Genomic DNA, 17,620 nt, shown 5'->3' with positions numbered 1-17,620 from the left:
CACAGCTTTTTTCTTCGGGTACTGTCCAGCTAACCACCACCTCACGTGCCGAATTTGGGAATTTTGACATTAAAACAGTTATCCAAGAAATCAAGAGAGGAAAAAGAATGGTAAATTTTCCAAATTTTTATTTAAATCAATATAATAAATATAATTGTATATTACTTTAAAACCACAGTTCACCCTAAAAAATAAACTTCTGTCATTAATTACTCACCCTCATGTTGTTAATAAGGCCTTTGTTTATCTTCAAAACACAAATTAAGATATTTTTGAAATCTGAGAGCTTTCTGACCCTGCATAGAACACAACACATCTGACATGTACAAGGCCCAAAAGGCTAGTAAGGACATCATTAAAATAGTCCATGTGACATCTGTAATGTTCAACTGTAATTTTATGAGGTTACAAAAAACTGTTTGTGCACAAAATAACTACTTCATTCTACATTTTCATCTCTTCTGTGTCAGTCTTCAATGCACTTTCACATGTACTATGACGCATGGGAACTCTTATGAACACTTGTCCAGTGGACTATTTTAATGAAGTCCTTACTACCTTTCTGAGCCTGGGAAAATTTCAGTTGTGTTGTTGTCAATGCAGGCTCAGAAAGCTGAATAACTGTCCTTTTAAGTTAACGTAGAAGTTAGGTTTACACTGAAATGTTTTTTTTTTTTTATATATTCTGTTTCAGAATGATCCAGGTATATTAATTCATACAGTCACCTGTATTTTTGGTCATTTTTGTTCATTTCAGAAATGTACGCTGTGCACCCAACTTGGAGCCACCATTGGATGCGAGATAAAAGCCTGCGTAAAGACCTACCATTATCATTGTGGCCTGCAAGACAAGGCCAAATACATAGAGAATATGGCTAGAGGCATTTACAAGTATGTTCATTTTCATTATGTATACAAATATTATTCTGATTTGGCTAGAATAAGCTTTTTTCAAGCCTATGGGTGAATTTATTTGAATTTATTTGTTAAAGGATAGCCCCTTTTTTTCAAGGGGGTCCCTAAACAAGCATAAACATAGGACACACATCATCAACAATACACTACATTACATTGTAGACATAAATAACATGACATGGGTGAGACTTCCAGTTCATTACCTGCTAAAGGGAATTAAAGAGAAGAATAACAACATGCTGTAAACATTAAAACTAATTGCACTACAAACCAGTGTGTTCATTATTAAGATAATACATTAAAATAATATGTAATACACACCAATTTGCAATATCAAGCAGCAAAACAAGCAGTTTTGTACAGCTAAAAATAGCTAGACGCGGATGAGACTGGAAACCAGACGCATAAAATTTACAACTTGTAATGCTACTCTTCTGGAAAAAATACATACTGAAACCATAAGGATCTATCGCTTGTGCTGTAGTTTCACAGTTGTTGTTCTCACCAGGCTTTATTGTAAGAATCACAGTGGAAATGAGGAAAGGGATGAGGAAGATGAGGAAAGGGAGAGTCGCAGTAAAGAAAAAGCTGCTATTGACAACAGAGCAGATCCTCCACCGCAGCTCAACGGCAACTAGGTGAGATTCTGCATACAATCCTTGTCCTTGGAAGGGAAATTCATGTCAATACAAGTCATTGTACATGATAAAGTGATTGTTCAGAACCAGATCAGATTGACTTTTTTTATTTTCAGATGGTGCATGAAGACGGACTACACGATATGACGTGGATAAAAGAAATATTTTTGTATAATCCTCGATTAGAACCTAGGGGCCAGCTCACGATATCTGACACTTTCAGTTTTCCTCTCTTCGGCAGTATTTCATGGACATTGTGAATGAGAATGTAAGTTCATTATCAAACGCTATCAATATGTTACTACAGCGTAAACCATAACATAGCTGGATAGGTTTTATTTAAACATATGGTATATTAATACTCAAAACCATATGATTGGACGCCTGGAACAGTGTCATCTGTTTGTGCTTGCACCTCCAAATTGCTCTCTGACTGGACCCTCTCTGAAAAAGACTGTTTATAGTGCATCTTCTCCAAACTATGACGTTTAATAAGCCTTTCGAAGTAATTCTCCTTCATGAAACTGTCTTTACCTCTTTTTTTTTTTCTCTCTTGCAACATGTATTATATTTTATTACTGTATTATACTCATGAGTACTATTGGATATCTGTGGTTTTCTTTATAGTACAGGTCAGGATTAAAGACTATTGGCTAGCATGCACTTTTCTTTACTCTGTCTCACGTGGTGGTCTTTCTTTTTTTCTTTTTTTTCCCTGTAGACACACATGTTCCACAGGCGTTGTGTGGTTTGTGTTTTTAGTTGTTCTTTTGGTGGCAGTACTTCAAAATAAGAGTCCTCCAGGAAGGCAGATGCCTTTAAACATAGTTGAAGATATTGTTTGAGGAAAAAGCTTAATACAAAATGTTAAATTCCACATCATGGTATTTCAAAGTCAACTTCTTTGCACATTTTCAAGTTATGACTAAATTAATTTAAAATGTTCAATGTTGCTACTCATTAAGAAAACATAGTTATTAGGTAATTTGTCATTTGTAAGTCCATTATTGAACATATGTATAGGCTTCAAATGGTTACACTTTATTTTAAAGTGACCTTGTTACTGTGTAATTAAACATTTAGGTACTGAGTAATATTATTAACAACATGTACTTACTATAAGGTTTAGTTTAGGGTTAGTCACATGTAATTATGCATATTTACTGGTATTACTGTATTAAGTACATGTAATAAGGACACTAAAAAAAGGTTACTGACTTTTCAATACAATTTAAATTGTGAAACAATGAGAAACAAAATAGAATAAAGGAGTAACATACAGAAATTAATATATTGCTATTTACATTTATACAGAATTATAGCTACATATTAACAATTTACATTTATATATTCAGACTTATAACTACATATTCTGAGTTACATTTATATATTCAGATTTGTATATATTCTGATTTATAAATATATATTCAGTCTATTCTGAGTTACTTATATATGTTAATTATTTACATTTATATAATTTAAGTTTTGAATTTTATATTCAGACATACAACTACATATTCAGATTTATATCTATATATTCTGATTTAGAATATATAGTTGCAAGTCTGAACATATTTATGAGTTAGATTTATATATTCTGAGTTACATTTTTAGATTCAGATTTACTTCTATATATTCAGATTTGTATTTATATATTCTGATTTATAAATATATATTCTATTTCTATATGTTCAGACTTACAACTATATATTCTGAGTTACTTTGATTTATTCATTATATTTAGACAACTACATATTCTGAGTTACATTTATACAGATTTGTATTTATATATTCAGATTTATAAAAATATATTCTGATTTATTTATATATGTTCAGACATAATTATATATCCAGAGTTACTTCGATATATTCATTATTTTATATTCAGACAACTGCATATTCTGAGTTACATTAATATATTCAGATTTGTATCTATATATTATGATTTATAAATATATATTCTGATTTATTTCTATATGTTCAGACATAATTATATATCCAGAGTTACTTCGATATATATATTATTTTTTATTCAGACAACTACATATTCTGAGTTACATTAACATATTCAGATTTGTATCTGTATATTCTGATTTATAAATATATATTCTGATTTATTTCTGTATGTTCAGACAATTATATATCCAGAGTTACTTCAATATTCATTATTTTATATTCAGACAACTACATATTCAGATTTGTATTTATATAATTTGATTTATAAATATATATTCTGATTTATTTCAATATATTCAGACATAATTATATATCCAGAGTTACTTTGATATATTCATTATTTTATATTCAGACAACTACATATTCAGATTTGTATTTATATAATCTGATTTATAAATATATATTCTGTTTTATTTCTATATGTTCAGCAGACATATAACTATATAGCCAGAGTTACTTCAATATATTCATAATTTTATATTCAGACATTTACATATTCTAAGTTACATTTATATATTCACATTTGTATTTATATATTCTGATGTATGTATGTATATGTGTGTAAATGTAAATAGTGAATATATACATTTACATATTCAGATTTGTATTTTTATATATTCTGATTTACTTCCATATATTCAGATAAATATATACATTATATATTAATGTATCCTATTGGTTTTATTGAGTACAGATTAAAGTAATGAAATGTTGGTTTGGAGAACAGATTTAACAAAAATACTCTAAAAGGGTTTCACCCTTGTGCTAACTTTTGTGTAGCTGACTATATTTTACATTTGTATTGTTTAACTGAGGCTTTACGCATATACCGCTCAGACAGCTGTAAATATTCATTTTATTAAATTATTATGCCCTTTTATTATCAACAGTTGTAATTCGGTGTGTGTCACTTTAAATTATGGCCCATGCGAGTTGCCGCTGCTAAACGCTGATTGGTCGAGAGGCTGTAGTCTTCCTCTGCTGCTGAAACACCCACAGTGTAACGTGCGGAAGATTACAGAATTGTACTCGCTCAGTCCTTTAAAGGTGAAATAGAGACTAGGAAGGACTACAACTACGCCCGGCCTTTCTCATCAGTCGAGGACGTTTGCAGCAGCTCAGTCGGGACGGACATGGCGTCTGCCAGCCCCTGTGTCGTGGTAGGTGTTACTGTACACACTCATGCCTTCAATCATTTAACTTACACCGGAGCGTGACTCTGGATTACTCGCTGTATACAAACAAATAATTTTGAAGTGCGTTTTAGCATTCTCGCCCATTTAGCTCTAGAAATTGTTTTGTTTGCATACACAGATATATTTAGCAATTCATAAATATTTCCAAGAAGTCTAGGGGCCTGGAGGGAAACACGCGTTTCACGCATGGCACATGTGATGATGCCCATTCATTTCTGCAGTATGACCGGTAGAAAATGAGGAACGGACTTGTGTTGTGTTTTGTTTTGTTTTATGATTTATCAGTTGTCCTAATGAGTGGGTGAAAACGAGGGAATAGACGAGTAGCGCGTAACTGTTAGTTCGTTTTGGTTTGTTTTTAAGTGATAATAAATATAACGGACTTTGGGCAGGGTGCCGTAGTGAGCTAACTGTAATGCAAATGATTCACAGCTTTGTTCAAGGAGACTCAGGGGACTCAATCATCTTCCTCCGCCCTAAATTAAGATACTGTCTTGAGGATATAATTTTAGACAGACCCAGCCTGCGCTTTGTAATACGTGATTGGATTTGTTAATGAATCAAAAGGTGCACTACACTCTTAAAGGCACAGTTCACATAAAAATTTAATACTGTCGGTTAGTTCTGACCTCCCCCTCATGTCGTCCTAATCCAGTATACCTTTCCTTTCTTCTGCAAAACACAAAAGCAGTTTTAAGCGTGTCCTACTTAGCATTTTCCATGTGACGGTAAATAGTGAGTGACTTTATCAAGCCTCAAGTCTTCTGAAACTACATAATGGCAAGTTTAGAAACACACCATAGTCTGAATTCGCTGAGTCCCCTAAATTGAATGTGAGAACCAAACCAGTGTGGTTTTTGGCTGAATCATTCAGGACTGTTTTTCTTAAAAGATAAGCCTTTTAGAACAAAAATGTACAGATAATTTACTCACCTTCTTGTCATCTAAGATGTTCATGTCTTTCTTTCTTCAGCTGATAAGAAATTATGTTTCTTAAGGAAAACATTTCAGGAATTCGCTCCATATAATGGATTTCAATGGTGCCCCCAAGTTTGAACTTCCAAAATGCAGTTTAAATGCAGCTTCAAATGGCTCTAAACGATCCCCATCGATGAAGAAAGGTCTTATCTACCAAAACGATTGGTCATTTTCGAAACAAATTGACAATTTATATACTTTTTTACCTCAAATGTCAAAATCGTCCTACATCGCTCAAATGTCAAAATCGTCCTACATCGCTTTTTGTAAAGAGCGTTTGATCTACTTTGCATGTTCACATTGTAAACACTGGGTTGGTAATTCTGCAGCGATTTAGAACAGTTTTGAAGATGGGGAAGAAAATGAGATGGGAGTTTTTTTGTCAGACCCCTAACTGTATTGGCCAGAAAAAGTTCACACAGACTTAGACAAGATGAGTGTTTGAGGTTAAAAAGTATATAAATTGTCAATTTGTTTTGAAAATGACCAATTGTTTTGCTGGGTAAGACCCTTCTTCCTCGGCTGGGATCTTTCAGAGCCATTTGAAGCTGCATTTAAACTGCATTTTGGACGTTCAAACTTGGGGGCATCATTGACATCCATTATATAGAAATAATTCCTGAATTTATTTCCTCAAGAAACGTAATTTCTTATCGACTGAACAAAGAAAGTCACAAACATCTTGGATGATAAGGGGGTGAGTAAATTATCTGTACATTTTTGTCCTGGAAGTGGACTTCTCCTTTAAAGCTTGTAAAGGGATAGTTTCTGTCTGTTCCTCATATAATCACTATTGCATGACTTCAGGAAGCATGTAATATAGTGCACAAGTCATGTGGACCATGTTCATGCTTCTTTGCATGGTGATTTTGCATTCTTTTTAGGCATGTTCAGTCAGAAGTCAGACTGTTGACTTATCCAAGGACATAGAGTTAAGCTCGCCAGTGCTCCAGAAGAAAAAAAACGATGCATTAAAACCCGGGGGTGTAAACTTCTGAAAAGAATGAAGATGTGTACATTTTTCTTATTTTGTATAAATATCTTTTTTTTTTTTTTCATTTAGTACTGCCCTTCAGAAGCTACAAAAGATAGTTACATGTTTCCCACAAGACAAAATAAGTTAAATTTACCCATATCTTCAAATTCAAAACGTTTTCACCTCTATACACCTATTCATTCTGTTCAGCCATTTACACCCCTGTCTCTTAATGCATCGTTTTTACTTCTGGAGCATCAGTGAGCGTTTGAACCTTCTGTAATAGTTGCATATGAGTCCCTCAGTTGTTCTCGGTGTGAAAAGATGGATCACAAAATCACACAGTCATTGTTGGAAAGGGTTCAAATACACAAAATGCTGAAAAACCAAAGGGACCTGAAAGATTTTAACTGTTCAGAACAAACAAATGACTCATGAACAACTATCACTAAACAACAACAACAAAAAAAGCTGTGGATCATTCAGGTAAGTGTATGTACATTTTTTTTTTTTTTTTTTTTTTTTTAACAGGGTCATTTTTAAAAAATTAACTATTTTCTCTTGTAGTCTATATGTAAACATCTCTTATGTGAAATATCTTTTTCAGGTCAGTACTAAATAAAAAATAACATGCATTTTGTATGATCTCTTTTATTTTAGTAATATAATTAACATATTGCAGATAGAGCAAGGTTTATGTAAACTTTTGACTTCAACTGTGCCTAAAGTTAAATAAATACTCTGTGAATTCTGTTACCTGATAAGGTAAAATAACAATTACCAATTTAGTAGTAGTAGACTTTATTGTCCCCGTGGGGCAGTTAGGTTTGCAGCACAGTCGCATAGGCACTTTATGACAGAACATCAAACATATAACACTAAACAATTAGTCCATACATCAGACACAGACAGACATAACATGGAGAACATGCATCACACCCTAGATTACACTATACAGCCCGATGGACATCTAAATTATTGACTGATTCAAAGCTTTTATGGCTTGTGGTATAAAAGAGAATTTCGATCTATTCTTAATCAAAAGGGGTTGACAAAATCGACGGCCAGACGGCAGTAGTTCAAATTTATTTGCTGCAGGCAGCGTTTTTTAATGCAGGAAATTGCCTCAATATTCTGATACATCTGAGGAAAGACATGTGACTTGCATGTGAGTCTAAAGCAGGAATTTTATTGGTGTGAAATATGGCTCATTAGATCTGACAGCTAATAGACTTACGTAACATATGCTCTGCCAGCAATATGAGAAACTAAACTTTGGCTTGCAGCCATTAAATAGGCTTTAAACTCTGTCTTATCATAGCCATGTCTACTGATGTGGATTGTGCTTAGGGATTTGAATCTCAAGGTACAAGCACCAAGAGGGAAAGCTCCCAGATGAGCCACTCCTGACATTTCCACAATATTTGTCTGAAAATCCTTCAAGGACAGTGTGATAAGACTTATAGGAATAACAAACAAAGAACCAAAGAACAAGCTAGTCTACTTCTGCTTACCTGGAATTTATCTTCTTTTTACTATGCTTCCATTAAAAGGAACAGCTAGATATGTCCTTTTACACATTTTACATGTGCCATCTGTTGTTTTGAAAGACTTCCAGTCAAGGTTCTTCACAGCTCTGCCGGCACAACAGGTTATACAATTTAACTAATTAGATTGTAGATACTATATTTACATTCTTCATTCAGAACAGTTGTTCTTTACCCAAGGGCAAGTGTTAAAATATTAAAATTCCGTTATATTAACATAGACTTAATTAAAATGCTTAAAAACATGTACAACAAAACAGACATTACAGAGGTACCAGAGGTACACTTCAGCCTAGACAAGAGGACCTTGGAGTCAAAAAGATACTATTATGCATGATCACAGTATAATTTAAAGGTGACTTCAGTGTGTTTATGAACACAAGGCTTACTTTTAGGCTGTCGTCAGCTAACATAGTACATAGTTATGAAACACTAAAACTATGTTTGAGACAAATGACGTCGCATTTACTAGCCAGTGGATTTGAGGGCTGGTTAAGCAATAGGGTATAAGGTTAAAGTAAAGATCACCTTTCCCCCACTGACCTATTTCAGGTTTGTCCTTCTGTCAATGTTATCTGTCAAAAAGACTGCTCTCTGTTCTTTGCCCTATCAGGTATGATATGATGTCATTTGTGTATTTTAGATTAGCGATGAGGAGCAAGGTTATGACCTGGACCTCTTCTGTATACCAAAACATTATGCGGCTGACCTGGAACGAGTGTATATTCCACATGGACTCATCATGGACAGGTACGAGCCCCATTAGGACATCTTGCCTAATGAACACTCAAATTACAAATAACATGCAACCTGAAGACTGTTGACAAAGTATTGACTGATTAGTTTCTCCTGACTCCTACAGAACTGAACGTCTGGCCAGAGAAATCATGAAGGACATGGGCGGGCATCATATCGTGGCTCTGTGTGTGCTCAAAGGGGGCTACAAGTTTTTCGCTGACCTGCTAGATTACATCAAAGCCCTTAATCGCAACAGCGATCGATCCATTCCCATGACAGTGGATTTCATCCGCCTCAAGAGTTACCAAGTATGGTTATTAATAGGGGTGGGCATAGATTATTTTTTTTTAATCTAGATTAAATCTTGGAATTAATCTAGATTAAAATGGCTAATTTGAATTCTGCTGAAGGCATTCAGAATATGTGTGCTACCCAAATAATGACTAAAAGTATGTCTTCGAGAACGGGCCAGGTGGCGCATTAGATCAGGCGCTCATCTCCTGTTTCCAAAATGCATCACAAACTGCTTGACAATTGCATTTACAACATAATTACCTATACAAACTTGTGTAACCAAGTACTTCTGCCCAAAAGGTTGCACGACGTGCGCGTGCTGCACAGACGCGCACCGGCATGGATATCTGCGTGCATAGTCTTGGGTTAAACTGCGTTGCTTTTAGAAGCGTCAATTTAGTTGTTGCATATAGTTTAATGTCTTTATTTCGGGATTATCAAAGTAAATTATAACTCACGTGCCCCAGTAAAAAGGGTCTAGCAACGCACCTGCCCTGAAGCGGCTTCATAGCTGCATTCATGTTTGCGCGTCTCATTTGATGTGGTAATTTGACAGAAGTTGAAGACTCGTTCTCGCCCCCTACAGTGCAATTCCACTAGGTATACGTCATCCGTGCTAAAATATCAAGGTGAAAGTCATCATATCTTGCGTAGTTTAGACCCAGCTCCCAACCCAACTTTGAGAATAGATTAATGGCGATATTTTTTTTATCGCCCGATAAGAGTCTAACGTTAACGCAGCACGTTAACGCTGATAACGGCCCACCACTAGTTATTAATCATTCATCCTATTAAATGAATGAATGTCTGTGATGCTTACCCCCAACGTGTCGATTTAAAGCAATGTGCCCTCATGTCGTTCCAAAGCCATAAGACCTTTGTTCATCTTTGGAACACAAATTAAGATATTTTTGATCCTCCATAGACAGAAATCAACAAAATACAAAAATGCGGTTGAGCCACTGATGGACTATTTTGTCAATGTTCTTGGTACCTTTCTGGACCTTGAATGTGTCAGTTGTGTTGCTGTCTATACAGGGTCAGAAATCTCTTGGATTCCATTAAATATGATATAATGATAGAATTTTCATCTTTGGGTGAACTGTCCCTTTAAATACTCATGTTAACAAATGAAAATTGACACTTTGAGATACAAACGTTAGCTGTTGATGTTACTTTAGTAACTAGAAGACATAAACGTCTGGACTGATTCACGTAAATGTCTGATTCTTTCAATATTACAGAATGACCAATCTACAGGTGACATTAAAGTGATTGGCGGAGATGATCTGTCCACGCTCACAGGAAAGGTAAGCATCTTTTCATTAATTAGAAACGAAGTAATTTTTATGCGAATATCTGAAAAGTCTGTACAAGGGGAAAAAATTGACCTCAGTTTGTAAAAACAAACAAAAAATCCGTCAGTGTCAACACTGTTACTTCTCAAAATTAATTTCTGTGGTCAGTTAGATTTTTTTTTTTTTTTTTTAGAAAAAAATGTGTATCTTTATTCTGTTAAGATACATGGAATTAATTAAAAGTGACAGTAAAGATATTTAGAATGTTACAAAAGATTCAATTTCAAATAAATGCTGTTCTTTTAATTTTTCATTCATTAAGAATCTTGAAAAAATGATCAATTTCCACAAAAAATATTAAGGAGCACAAGTGTTTTCATTAATAGTAATTGTTTCTTGAGCACCAAATCAGCATATTAGAATGATTTCTGAAGGATCATGTGACACTGAAGACTGGAGTAATGGTGCTGAAAATTCAACTTTGAATCACAGGAATAAATTATATTTTAAAATATATTCAAATAGAAAACACTTAAAGGGTTACTCCATCCCAAAACGGAAATTGTGTCATTAATTAATTACCGCAATGTCGTTCCAAACTCGTAAAAGCTTAGTTCGTGATTAATGACAGAATTTTCATTTTGGTGTGGAGTAACTCTTTAAACTGTAAAAACATTTAAAAATAGTACTAATTTGACTGTATTTTCACCAACCTTGGTGAACATAAAAGACTTATTATAAAAAAATATTATCAATCCCAAACTTTTGAACAGTAGTGTATGATCAAAAAACAAGATACATGAATTACAACTGGTAGCTGATGAAATACTGTTATTTCAGTTTCTTAAACATATATTAAAATATTAAAACTGTTTCTCTTTTTTCTTTTGACATATTCTTTTCGACACTAAAGAACGTCTTGATTGTTGAGGTATTTGTAGATTTATTTTTACATTTAAATTTTAAACCGCTCATATTATCCAACAAATGTTAAATGTGTTTATTTAACCTTTACTTTGTTTATTAGGACATCATTGATACTGGGAAGACAATGAAGACCCTGCTAGAACTTCTCAAGCAATATAATCCAAAAATGGTCAAAGTAGCCAGGTAACCAGTGTGTTTCAGATTGTTCTTGTTTTGTAGGTATTGCATCAGACTTTGTAAGCTGTATGTAAACACTGGTAAGCTCTGTATAGTTACTCCCTAGTCTATTATTGATCACTAACGCAATAAATGCCAGAAACTCCTACCTACTTTTGAGTTTATAAGCTGTACGGAAACATATACTTACATATTCCTGTTGTTTGTTTTCTGTGCAGTTTGTTGGTGAAGAGGACACCAAGGAGTGTTGGCTACAGACCAGACTGTGAGTGGATTACTGAAAACGCTTTCCAGCTTTTTTTTGGCATGCAACTTTGATATAGTTAGGATTCAATTCACTTCTCAGGAACCATGTTTATAAATGGATGAATGCTGATGGTTTCTTTGGGTTGCACAAACAGCCTCAAAAGACTGAAGCTCATTGATTAAGGGAATCAAGTCAATTATTTTGACCACTGAAATTCCCACCATTGATCATTCTAGGCCAGTGGTTCCCAACCACGTTCCTGGAGGCCCCCCAACATTGCCCCCCGAAACATGCCTGATTCAGAACATCAGCTCATTAGTAGAGACTCCAAGACTTGAAATGGGTGTGTCAGACATTGGAGAGATGCAAAATGTGCAGTGTTGGGGGGCCTCCAGGAACATGGTTGGAAACCACTGGTCTAGGCCACTACAGTGCAATGCTGTGTGTTGACCACAAGGTGGCAGACTAAAGCCCCGGTCAGACTACACGATTTTAGCCCGATTTTGCCACGATTTGCTTGTCGTAGGGTGTCGTGGAGAATCGTATACGACAATGGGCGTCGGGACATAAGATTCGAACGTTTCATATCGTGTAGTGTGACATAGTTCACGACATGTCTGCGATGCTCCACGACGTCTACACAGAAAGACTAGCATGTTTAATATTTTTCCGGCCCTCCACGACGAATTCCCTACACATGGGTGACGTTGACCAATAGGAGCACAGAACCTCTTCCATGCACAGCTTTTAAACATGGCGAAACGAAAGAGAGATGACTTTGCTACTAGGTGAACCTATGAATTGGAAGAAAGCTTTGTGGAGCTATGGCAACAGTATGATTGCCTTTTTGATGTGTCATCAAGGGACTACCACGACAGAATTAAAAAAAGACAAGTGTTGGCGATCAATAGCAGAGGAGCATCAGCAACCTGGTAACTCATAATGATTCTCATTCACAATAAGTGTTTCCCATACATATTTGGTTTATTTGCGGCCACACAGGATTTTTTTTATACAAATGCATCTATGAAGATAACCTATAAAGACGCGATGTAAATAAAGTTTAGAGAGCTGTATTAATTATAACGGAATTTTGTGAGATCTTTATGAACTAAGATTTGTGACGATTTCAGTAATGCACTTTCCAGGCTTTAATTCATTCAGAACTTGCATGAAACTTTCGTTTTTCGGCACATGCACGCTGATATGTTTTCGGAGTGACATTAGCCTATTTACGATGCTTATTCTCGAAATAATGGTGAAGCAATAGACGGGACAAAAATATATTTTCCCTTCTACCAAAACAACTTACTGTTTCAGCTATAAAATAGTCCAGTTTGGCATGTAATGGCATAGTGTTTATATTTAGTTTCGTTTTTAGTTTAGCTAATTTAGAAAAACGTTTGGAGCATTTTTTATTTGTTGAATATAATTTTTTGTTTGTTTGTTTTTACCAAACAGCGCCCAGTGGAAGATTGATCATAGTCTGTTTCATCAGTTTGCCTTCTCAAATCATCACGACTTGCCTAAAATTAAATCTATAGATATAAAACAGTTCAAGTATAAAACAATGGTAGTTTAAACTTTACAGATAAATGTGTGCTATAGGCGCATAGTTTGTGCATAAAGTGGAAGCTAAAGAAACGTTACAGCATTTTTATAAGATAAAGAAAACAAAAAATATGTGCTTTCTGCCATCTGGTTCTTGAACAGGAGTGCTTAACAAAATGAAGCGAAATGCATGACTTACAGACATAATAAATATATTTATAGAAAGCTTTAAATTATTACTTAACGAAATGAAACAAATTGAAAAAAAAAACCCTCTTTCATGCAATTTGTAAAGATGAATTTCTCTCTAAAAAATTAGATTGCGAGTCAGGATCTTTGCGACACTGACTGAGAATACACAAATTTATTAATAAATAATTATGTCCTTACTCTTTCCTCGACCCATTCATTGTTATTTTTTCTCTTTTTTTTTTTCTTTTTTGCTGGTGCTTGGGGCGAGTTTTAGCCTATTGTGTGCGCTTGAACGCGGATTCAGCTGCGCAGAATTAGCACACTAAAAGGCGTCCGAGTCGGTCTCGAAAGTGAAGTTTCGTGTTGTTTCCACCAGCGCGGAATTTTTTTCTTCACCATAATTGATGGATGTCTAAATTATAAAAATAAGGAGAAGCCTAAAAAAAGTCAGGGCCCATCTGCCCAGGCTGAAGTGCAGCTTTGATGTGCTGCCTGCAATACAGTAGGGCACTATTTTAATGCTTACACCCCCCCCCCCCCCCCCCCACTCAAGAGTCAAATGTCGCCCATCTACAGGGCAACTTCGGGCAATGTTGCTGTCACCGGTAGTTTACGGAAGTAGAGTGCGACTTGTCGTAGACGTCACGCAATGATTGGTCGCTAAGCGTCCTGTAGTGTGACATGTTTGGTACCCACGACACGACAAGATTTTAACCTGTCAAAATCGCATAGTCTGACACAGTGACTGTCGTAACCGACAAAAAAATCGTGTAGTCTGACCGGGGCTTAACCCTTTCCTGTGCTGAAGTAAAATCATTTTCACAGTTACCACAAAAATATTAAGCATGCGAACTGTTTTTAGCATTGATAATAATAAGAAATGTTGCTTGAGCAACAAATCAGAATATTAGAATATTTTCTGAAAGATCATGTGATACTGAAGACTGGAGTAATGATGCTAATAATTCCGCTAAATAAATTACTTATAAATTTATAAATAGAAAAAAAATTAATTGTAATAATATTTCACATTGTTATGGAAGCCTGTTTTCACCTTTAAATAAAAAAGGTAATTGCGACTTTTGATTTTTTTCCTGAGAATTACGTGATACAAACTCAAAATTCTGACTTTTTTTTCTCAGAATTATGAGATATACACTCAGAATTGTCAGAAATGTGAGACAGTTGCAAGAATTGTGAGACAAACTTTTCTGAGGAATACACTCACAGAATTGTGACTATCACACATTTCTGATAAAAAAAAGTCAGAATTGTGACTTTGTGTCATGCATTTCTGATAAAAAAAAAGTCAGAATTACAACTTTGTATCACAAAATCCTGAAAAAAAAGCCAGAACTACAACTTTGTATCACGCAATTTGAAAAAAAAAAAAAAAATCATAATTGCGACTATTTTGTAATTCTGAGAAAAGGTCAAAATTGCGAATTTGTATCATGCAATTCTGGAAAAAAAAATGAAATACGACTTTGTATCATGCTATTTTGAGAAAAAAGTCAGAATTGTGACTTTGTATCACTCATTTCTGATAAAAAGAGTCAATTACAACTTTGTATCACACAGTTCTGATATTATTTTTTAAAATTGTGACTTTTTATCATGCACTTCTGAGAAAAAAGTCAGATTTACGACTTTGTATCACGCAATTCTGGAAAAAAAAAGTCAGAATTGTGAGTTTGTATCATGCAATTCTAGAAAAAAGTCAGAATATCGCATTTGTATCATGCAATTCTGGAAAAAAATATCTGAATTATGACTTTGCATCATGCATATTTTTTTAATAATTTTTTTAATAATAATTTGCATATTTTGAGAAAAAAGTCAGAATTGTGAATTTGTCAGAATTACAACTTTGTATCACACAGTTCTGATATAATTGTTTTAAAATTGACTTTTTATCACGCAATTTTGAGAAAAAAACGTCAGAATTGTTTGTATCATGCAATTCCAGAAAAAAGTCAGATTTACGACTTTGTATCACGCAATTCTGAGAAAAAAAAAACGTCAGAATTGTGAGTTTGTGTCATGCAATTCTAGGAAAAAGTCCGAATTGCGCATTTGTATCATGCAATTCTGGGGGAAAAAATCTGAATCAGAACTGAGCAATAAAAAGTTGCAATTACTTTTACAAAAATGTATTCAGTGGCAGAAACGGGCTTTCATCTATTAATACTGTTTTTACAGTAATAACAATGTTTCAAGCCATAGTGAGCATAAGAGACTTCTTTCAAAAACATTAAAAAACGTTGCTGCCTGATTACAAAACTTTCATTAACCTCCAGTTTTCCCCTCTTCATCCTCTAGTTGTAGGATTTGAGGTACCTGACAAATTTGTGGTTGGATATGCACTTGACTACAACGAGTACTTTAGGGATTTAAATGTAAGTAACACCTTTCTGATTTAAATACAAATAGTTGCCCAATATAACAAACACATCTGTTTGACTGTGCTGCAGTTTCTGCTAACAGCTTCTCTCATTTTGACTTGCAGCACATCTGTGTCATCAGTGAAACAGGAAAGGAGAAGTACAAAGCATGAGAAGCCCTGAACTTCCCCCTCTAGCTGTGTACCATTTGTTTTTAAATAGATGTTTTTCATTTTATATCCATTTTTGTATTTTTCAGTAGCACAGCTCACCGCAGGTTAGCAGGTCCTCCGCTCAGGGTCTCTGGTGAGGTGTGTGCTGTCAATCAATGCACCTTACATTTACATTCGCTTATACCTCCACAGGCACCCCACAAACATTAGTAACCACAAACGCTTCACAGTTCAGTCTCTGAGAACAGATTGCTGCTCTTCATTACAGTGGGGGTTTTAAACAACCGTTTACAGTAATGGCCAGATCCCCTTAATTTATTCTGACTTTTTTTTTGGTGCAGGACGTTATGGATTGGTGTTTATGTTTTAAAGCTAGAATGTCTTGCTTTGCTATTCAATAGTAAACATACAATTAGAAAAAAGGAGAACATTCATGTTTCCCAAAGATTATTAACAGTGTACAACTGTTATATAAACCCTGTTATGACTGATTAAAATCAGTGCGTATTGTGATTATATAAAATATGTTGAATGTACTTCAGCTTCAGGGCAACCTGGTTTTCCAATCAAATTTAAAATTTACTAACATTTCAAAGCCAAATATCACCTTTTTATTATTATTTTTAATTTGTTTAATTCTCCTGTCAAGATATTTATTTGTATCCACTTACTGTAATCTTGCTTACTAATTATATTAATGAGATTGAAATGAAATGGGGAAACAAAATTTAATGGTGCCTTATATGGTAATTTGTACGATTAGTCACGCTACCATATAATTACGGAGTGAAAATGAATGGAAAAACTGATGAAAAATGTTAACGTGACCTCACCATTGTTCGGCCGCCTGTCAATCTTAAACTTGATTAAATTATTCAGAGAATTTTAAGTGTTCTCCTAATTTGAATTCTCTTTCCACAGTTTAACAGCTCACGTTATCATGTAGTGTGTTTTAACTCTGCACACATCTTGCACTATGCACAATATTTTCAGAAATAACAACACGGTACACATAATAAGATCATTTAGCTCACTGCTGATTTTATTTGACAGCATTGTTTATCCACAGTACAGACAGGTGGTGTTTTTCCATCACATAAATGCTTGGGTTCGGCCAAGGATCTGGTGTGGCTCTTTGGAGTCTGTAAGTGCTGACAGGTCTTACTACAGCAGAACAGCAATACTGGATAACACCACATTCACCTCCAGTATTTATGTGCTGCTATAGTACATTCCCTTCAGATCTGCAGGTCTCTTTCGCTGGGTTACTGAATGTTGTTATGTTGCTGGTGGAAAAGAGAGAAACAAAACTCTAGCAGGATTTCCAACACCAGAAAAGCATGACGAGCTTGTTCTCTCAGTGTGCCGTCAACTTGTTATTGACCATGTGTGACCCTGGACCACAAAACCACTCTTAAGTCGCATGGGTATAT

The 17,620-nt window shown here is 34.7% G+C and overlaps 2 protein-coding genes across 3 annotated transcripts in view; both read left to right on the top strand.

The window, feature by feature from the left end:
* The window catches only part of phf6 (PHD finger protein 6), a 9,175-nt gene extending 6,971 nt beyond the window's left edge, over window positions 1-2,204 (top strand). For both annotated transcript variants that reach the window (XM_073820941.1, XM_073820942.1), the window contains exons 8-11: window positions 6-110; window positions 758-891; window positions 1,424-1,553; window positions 1,670-2,204. In XM_073820941.1, coding sequence (XP_073677042.1) covers window positions 6-110; window positions 758-891; window positions 1,424-1,553 — 369 coding nt within the window. In that variant the 3' untranslated portion in view covers window positions 1,670-2,204. The remainder of the gene's footprint in view (window positions 1-5; window positions 111-757; window positions 892-1,423; window positions 1,554-1,669) is intronic.
* Window positions 2,205-4,507: 2,303 nt separating this feature from the next.
* hprt1 (hypoxanthine phosphoribosyltransferase 1) lies at window positions 4,508-17,076 on the top strand. The gene is made up of 9 exons (XM_073820691.1): window positions 4,508-4,669; window positions 8,850-8,956; window positions 9,069-9,252; window positions 10,483-10,548; window positions 11,450-11,467; window positions 11,564-11,646; window positions 11,859-11,905; window positions 15,953-16,029; window positions 16,140-17,076. Exons 1-9 carry the CDS (start codon window positions 4,643-4,645, stop codon window positions 16,185-16,187), a joined length of 657 nt encoding a protein of 218 aa, XP_073676792.1. The 5' UTR covers window positions 4,508-4,642; the 3' UTR covers window positions 16,188-17,076.
* The last annotated feature ends 544 nt before the right edge of the window (window positions 17,077-17,620 follow it).

This window comes from Garra rufa, chromosome 16 (genome assembly GCF_049309525.1).
Source record: "Garra rufa chromosome 16, GarRuf1.0, whole genome shotgun sequence".
NCBI lineage: Eukaryota > Metazoa > Chordata > Actinopteri > Cypriniformes > Cyprinidae > Garra > Garra rufa.
This window is presented reverse-complemented; position numbering and strand designations above follow the sequence as displayed.